General features: G+C 52.6%; 1 protein-coding gene across 1 annotated transcript; it reads left to right on the top strand.

The window, feature by feature from the left end:
- The first annotated feature begins 249 nt into the window (after positions 1–249).
- On the top strand, positions 250–2,051 carry TMEM158 (transmembrane protein 158). Its single transcript, XM_055413319.2, has one exon. The coding sequence runs from the start codon at positions 549–551 to the stop codon at positions 1,422–1,424; it is 876 nt and encodes a 291-aa protein (XP_055269294.2). The 5' UTR covers positions 250–548; the 3' UTR covers positions 1,425–2,051.
- The last annotated feature ends 5,464 nt before the right edge of the window (positions 2,052–7,515 follow it).

Genomic DNA, 7,515 nt, shown 5'->3' with positions numbered 1-7,515 from the left:
TCCGCAAGCTCCGCCGGCCCTGCCAACCCCCACCGCGGCTATCGGACGTTCTCCACAGCCGCCGCGGCCGCGCCCGCGCGCCAGCCTCGGAGCCCCGCCCCCGCACGCGGCCCGCCGCCCTCTCGCCCCGGCCACGCCCCCGCCCCCGCCGCGGCGCGTGCAACCCCGCCCGCCCCGGAGTCTCCGAGCCGCGCGCGGGCGGTGGGCGGGGCGCGGGGGTGGGCGGGGCGCGCGGGAGGCGGAGCCGAGCCGGGGATTCCTGCTCCCCGCGAGCGCCCGGCCCAGCAGAGCTGCCCGGCCGTCCGAGGGCCCCCACGCGGGGGGCGGCGGGGAACCCCAGACGCCGCCGGGCCGGGAGGGAGCCCCGCGCCAAGCGAGCCGCCGCCCCCGCCTCCGCGCCGCCCCTGCGCGGGCCTGACTGGGGGTCCGACGCGTCTTCACTCCGCCCGCCGCCAGCCCCCGCGATCCCGCCGTCCGCTCGCCGACCCGTCTGCCGCGCGCCATGCAGCCACCGCCAGCCCCGCGCGCGTAGGCGCCCGCCGCAGGCCATGCTGCCCCTGCTTGCTGCGCTGCTGGCCGCCGCCTGCCCGCTGCCGCCCGCCCGCGGCGGGGCCGTGGACGCGCCGGGCCTCCTCGGGGCGCCCCTCAACGCCTCGGTCAACGCGTCGTCCTCAGACGAGCCGGCCGCCCCGCGGTTGCTGGCCTCGGCTGCGCCCGGGGCCCCCGAGCGCCCGGAGGAGGAGGCGGCGGCGCCGTGCAACATCAGCGTGCAGCGGCAGATGCTGAGCTCGCTGCTCGTGCGCTGGGGCCGCCCGCGGGGCTTCCAGTGCGACCTGCTGCTCTTCTCCACCAACGCGCACGGCCGCGCCTTCTTCGCCGCCGCCTTCCACCGAGTCGGGCCGCCGCTGCTCATCGAGCACCTGGGGCTGGCGGCGGGCGGCGCGCAGCAGGACCTGCGCCTCTGCGTGGGCTGTGGCTGGGTGCGCGGCCGCCGCCCCGGCCGCCTCCGGCCCACCGGCGCCACCGCCGGGGCGCCCACCGCTCTGCCCGCCTACCCCGCGGCCGAGGCCCCTGGGCCGCTGTGGCTGCAGGGCGAGCCGCTGCATTTCTGCTGCCTGGACTTCAGCCTGGAGGAGCTGCAGGGAGAGCCGGGCTGGCGGCTGAACCGCAAGCCCATCGAGTCCACGCTGGTGGCCTGCTTCATGACCCTGGTCATCGTCGTGTGGAGCGTGGCCGCCCTCATCTGGCCGGTGCCCATCATCGCCGGCTTCCTGCCCAACGGCATGGAGCAGCGCCGGACCACCGCCAGCGCCGCCGCCGCCGCCCCCGCCGCCGTGCCCGCGGGGACCACCGCCGCCGCCGCCGCCGCTGCAGCCGCTGCGGCCGCCGCCGCGGCCGTCACCTCGGGGACGGCGACCAAGTAACCCGCCCCGCTCCTTCCCGTGTCCGTCCTGTGTCCGCGCTCTCGGTGCCTTTCCCGCCGGGAGACTCGGTCGGTGTGCTTCGTGCTGTAGTGACCGTTAGTTCTTCGGGGGAGGGGACCGCCGAAGAGGCCCCAGCGTGTGGGAAAAGTCAGGTTTGTGCCCCGCTTCTGGCTCCGAAAAGCAGATGCAAGCCCTTGCCCTGCAGGGTGGGATCCGCAGCTTGAAAGACGGAGAGGAGGGAAATGGGGCCCCTTCCCCTTTTCTGCGCACCCTGCCCTCCTCCCTCCCCGCACCCACGTGCCCTATATTCATGGCAGAAAACGACCAAATCCTGTGTATTTGTTTTATATATTTAATAACTGTTTTAAATGAAAGTTTTAGTAAAAAAAAAATTGCTATTGCTGTAGTCAGAGAAGCTCTTTGTATCTGAACATAGTATTTGAAATTTGTTGTTTTTTAATTTATTTAAAAGGGGGACATGGGAATGATTTAACACCGATATATTGTTACCGCTGAAAATGAACTTTATGAACCTTTTTCCAAGTCGATCTATCCAGTGACGTGGCCAGATGGGCGTTTCTTGTAATCTGTGGTTTTTTTGGCTTTTAATACAGACATTTTCCTCCAGAGATGCGTATGTGCCTTTTCTTTATTTGATTCGGAAAAGGAATCCAAGAATTACGAGATGATCCCCTGAAACGTGAGAAAGGGAATCTCCAAAAAGTTAGAGAACGGCTAACTCTCCCTCCCTTACCTGTCTGGGAGAGGTGCGAGATGGAAACCAAATTACTGCCCCTAATGCCCCCACGCCATGTTTCACTCGGCACCACACTGCCCTCCCCTGAAACAACATCCCCCCCTCAGCCTCACTACCACTTGTCATGGTGGCATACAGAGTTATATGTGACTTATCTTTTTACCCACTTCCCGCAAGCCCCACAAAACACCCAGTAAAGTGCTGAAATGGTAAAATCAGTAGGTCCTCTGAGCCAAGTGTCTTTCGTGAAAATGAATCATTTAAAAAGGCATGTAGATTTCCTTTTCATATGTGTAAACTTTACTATATGAACACATTTCAAAAGCTGGTTTTAAAACGGTGGGTATTTTGGCATTCTCGGGTTTTTTCTCAAAGTCTTACGGACTAATAAACACCTTTTAAAAACTATGAAAGCTACTTTACCTTTCTCCATCCCCTCCCCACTTCTGAGTGAATACGTGTGCTAGAGCATTCCATTCTAGTGAATAGTAGGTACTGTTCTTGATAGTTTTCAAAGTAGGGTCCCTGGGACAGCAGCATCAGTAGCACCTGGGGATTTGTTAGAAATGCAAAACTGGGGCCCTGCCCAGGAACTACAGAGGCAGAGGCTCTGGGGTGGGGCCCCACAATCTGTTGTCTCTCCCCGCTCAGCTCCAGCCACCAGGCTCTCACAGTCGCCAGTCTAGGCTTGACAACCCCCACACGCGCGCTGACGTGCAGTCATTTCTGCCACCCCCGGGAATGGGCCAGGTCCAAGGGTATTTTGAGGAGGACTGGGATTTACTGTGGTTCTCTGGTGGCACAGCTGCGGCTCACCCAGGCCAAATAGGGACTCTCTCCACCTCTCACTCCTAGCATTTTCTGGAGTTCCAACTGTCTGAGTGTTGCCAGAACTGTCTCCTTACCTAAAGGACTGGGGTGAGCTAATGTGCTGGGAAGGACCCATTATTTTTTGTGCTTTCATGGGCCAGTGATGAAGGTCAAAATACTTAGCATCCTGATAACACCCTAAGGCCCCAGTTTGACCCTTCATACAAATTGTCTCCCAGAAAGCTTTTTTGGCACTTGAGGAAATAACCTGCTTGGGAGGGGTACCCACCAGGACCCAATTTGCTCTATGACCAGAGTCCTTCCTGGGCTATTGGGAAGTTCTGTCAGACTTCCTGACCGTCAGTTGGCAGGGGCGGGGCGGGGCAAGATTGATGACCCCCCCAGCGCTCTACTTCACCCTGGGTCTGACCCTGGACTGCAGGTTTGAACCTTGTTCAGAACCTAAAAGAGACCCCTCCGAGTGGCTCTGCCTCGGAGTCTTGTCCCTGCAGTTTTCCCAGCAGTCCGAAGCTCCACACCGTTCTATCCCAGAGGATACACTTGTGAATTCCAACCTAGCTCTGAGACTTCCTTGTAAGTTCCACTCTGGACTTAAATCATGAATCACACTGTATAATGATCTAGAATTGTGATCTTTATCATTATACTTAGTACCTTGGAATCTTATTTCAGAATATTCTATGATCATAGGACTACCTTGGCTGGAGTTAAATTTCATATTCATTGGTTCTTTTGGTAAAAATGATGCTGAGTTTTTTCCTAAAAGCTTTATCATTATATTAATATCCTACCTCTTCTCTTGTGTTCCTAGATAACTATGCAACCTCTTTAGGAGGACTACTAGGCAATACGGAGACTTTCCTGGTGGTTCAGATGGTAAAGCATCTGCCTACAATGTGGGAGACCAGGGTTCGATCCCTGGGTCAGGAAGATCCCCTGGAGAAGGAAATGGCAACCCACTCCAGTACTCTTGCCTGGAAAATCCCCTGGACACAGTCCACAGGGTTGCAAAGAGTCGGACACGACTGAGCAACTTCACTTTCACAATGGCAATAATAATAATTATTATTATCACCACCATCATAAATAAATTGTTATTAACTTATTTTGGATTAGAGAGGGAGAAGTAGAAGGGAAAACAGTTAACTAAGAGGAGAGAAGTGAATTTACCACCTGAGCCACCAGGAAAGCCCAAATTTAAACATCAGCTTCAATTTTACACAGTAGAGAAAACCATAAACAAGATGAAAAGACACCTACAGAATGGGAGAAAATATTTGCAAATGATGCAACCGACCAGGGCTTAATTTCCAAAATATGCAAACAGTTCATACAACTCAACAACAGAAAACCCCACAAATAACCCAACTGAAAACTGGGCAGAAGACCTAATCAGACATCTTTCCAAAGAAGACATACAAATGGCCAAAAGGCACATGAAAATATTCTCAACGTCGCTAATTACTATCGAGATGCAAATAAAAACTACAAAGGAGACAGTTCTGGCAACACTCAGACAGTTGGAACACCAGTCAGAATGGCCATCATTTAAAAGTCTGCAAATTCAAACCTGGTGCTGGATGACAACCTAGAGGGGTGGGGTGGGGTGGAGGGGGGAGGGAGGTTCAGGAGGGAGGGGACATGTGTATACCTATGGCTGATTCATGTTGATGTATGGCAGAAGCCAACCCAACATTCTAAAGCAATTATCCTCCAATTAAAAATAAATATATTTTTTAAAAGTCTGCAAATAGCAAATGCTGGAGAAGGCATGGAGAGAAGGGAACCCTCCCACACTGTTGGTGGGAATGTTAAGTTGGTACAGCCACTATGGAAAACAGTATGGCAGTTCCTCAGAAAACTAAAAATAGAGTTGCCTTATGATCCAGCAATCACGCTGGTGGGCATTTATCTGGAGAAAACTCTAATTAAAAAAGGTACATGCACCCTTATGCTCACAGCAGCACTATTCACAATAGCCAAGACATGGAAGCAACGTAAATGTCCCGCAACAGATGAAAGGAGAAAGACGTGGTACGTATATATAATACTGCTCAGCCGGAAAAAAAAAAAGAAAGAATGCCATTTACATGGACCGACTGAAGTGACTTGGCAGCAGCAGCAGCAGCAGAGGTTCCTATACTAAGTGAAGTAAGTCAGAGAAGGAAAGCAAACACCATATCACTTTTGTGGAGTCTAAAATGTGACACAAATGAACTTATCTATGAAACAGAAACAGACTCACAGACATAAAGAGCAGACTTGTGGTTGCCAAGGAGGTGAGGTGGGCCAAAGACGGAGCGGGACTGCGGGGTTAGCAGATGCAAACTGTTATACATAGAATGGACAAACAAGGCTTTACTCTATAGCACAGGGAACTGTACTCAATATCCTGTGACAAACCATAATGGAAAGGAATATAAAATAAGAATGTGTGTGTGTGTGTGTGTGTGTGTGTGTGTGACTGGATCACTTTGCTATACAGCAGAAATTAACACAACATTGTAAGTCAACTATAACTTAATAAAAAGATTTTTTTAAACAGGCTTTAAGAATAGAAAGGTTATCCCCCACCTCATCATCCGCCCACTTCCCCTCACACACAATGAAAGACCCCACACAAAGGCACAAAGACATTAAAATGGAGTGGTTGACCTAGAGCCATCGCTTGCAGCAGGTGAGGAACCCGCCACAGGAAGGGCCCCTGGGGACCCCACAACAGGATGCGCACTGCCAGGGGCGCACGAGGGCACGAGCTGGGAACAGGTTCTGCTGGCCTCCCTCTTATAAGTGCTACCCCTGAGTGGACAGCCCCATCAACTCTCTGCTCTGCTCGGAAACAGTTTCCTCCTTTGGCCCTGGAAGGCTAGACTCAATGATTTCCAAACTGTGTCTCCCCTAGCCTGAGAGGCACAGCCCGTGGTGCCAACTCCAGATTGTCACCATGTCCCTGAAGTGGTTAACAAGGCTCAGAAATGACGCTTTGCTACACAGCATCGTCCTTGTGCTCTGGCTTGAACATGAATGCTATCCATCCACTGTAGAAGCATTAGGAATGGTGACACACAGGGATAGAAGGAAAGGAGAACTCATCTTTCTACTATCCAGAGACTAGCCCTGCCAGAGCTCTGGTGCACACACTTCCAGTCCATTTCTACACATGTATATGTGTCCATGAGTAGTTATTTACACTAAAAATGAAATTGTTCTGTACCTAACTGCTCTGAAAACTTTTCTTTAGTATACAAGTGCTACATCATAGGGAACTGAGAAAATACCCTTCGTAAGATAAAGGAGTCGATGGCAGCAACAACACCAGAACAGTCAGTGACCATGGCTCATTTATATTGATAAACGTTCATGCGTATATTCTACACATATTAACCCCAGCGGGCACCTGCTTCTCAGAGCCCTGTTGCCTCCACTCAGGAGATCTTGAGGGGTCCTCCCTCTGCAGACGGTTATGGAAGGCTTCTCAGGGCAGTGAGTGTTTAAAGGCTGTATTCTCGATGTGTGTCAGAGGTCCAACTGCAACAGGATATTGAAACCTATCTGAGCACCAAAGGCTTGATGAAGAATTTTGGCAGAGAGTGGGCTGGGGAGGTCTTCTATCTTTCCCATTGCAAGTCTATCATCTCCAATACGAATCAAAGCCAGCCCAAACTTTCTACTCTTTCTGGAGAAACATCTCTACTCTTGAGGTTTCAGATGATGTTGATAAGGAACAGAACACAACTTTAGAGGATGAACAATGGGATTCCTCTCTTCCAGATATAACCATGGAGCTGCCTTGTATTGTCTGGTTTTATTTGATGTCTTGGTGTGAAATGAATTCTGAGATTCAATAATCAGAAAGGATATTGCTCCTATATAACGCTGCCCCTAAAGCTGTCACAACTCCACATGGCCAAGTAGCACCTGCATTCAGAAACCTCTGCTGTCAGGGGCAGGGATTAAAGACAGAACCTCCCCAGAGAGAGGAAGGAGATGGGGCCAGAGGTGGGAGGAATCCACCAAGGACAGGAACTATCACTGAGTCAAAGTATATTCAGCACCAATCACAATAAATGGACAGTGTTAAGGACTTCTAGGAGTGATCCTGTCTAGGACTGGGGTCCCTGGAAGTGGAGTCTGAGATGGGAATACTCATACAAGGGGTTGGTTGAGGGGTGCTCTCAGGAGGAAGGGAGTGGGGGATGCAGGATGGAGCCAGAGAAGGAACAAAGCAAGGATGTGGTGTCAGCTGGAGTCAGCTTCAGCCGACCCCATGAGGGTCTCTGGAGAGGGAATTACACCACTTGATGCCAAAGCCTGGGCTTCTGTACTCCCGTTTCAATCACTGGCCAAAGTTGGGGCCAGGGAGAAGGGGCTGCATGGCCTCCCTGGCAGCTCCCATTTAACTTGGCCCAGTTCTCCATAGACAGAGGGAGCTTGGAGATACTAGAAGCCAGCACACTTCCAGCAGGTCTTCCCTAGTGGCTCAGACAGTAAACAATCTGCCTG

This window comes from Moschus berezovskii, chromosome 24, assembly GCF_049115385.1.
Source record: "Moschus berezovskii isolate FMDL1 chromosome 24, NW_MosBer_1.0, whole genome shotgun sequence".
In the NCBI taxonomy this organism is placed as follows: Eukaryota; Metazoa; Chordata; class Mammalia; order Artiodactyla; family Moschidae; genus Moschus; species Moschus berezovskii.
The sequence above is the reverse complement of the archived record's forward strand: the minus strand, read 5'-3'. Positions and strand labels throughout refer to the sequence as shown.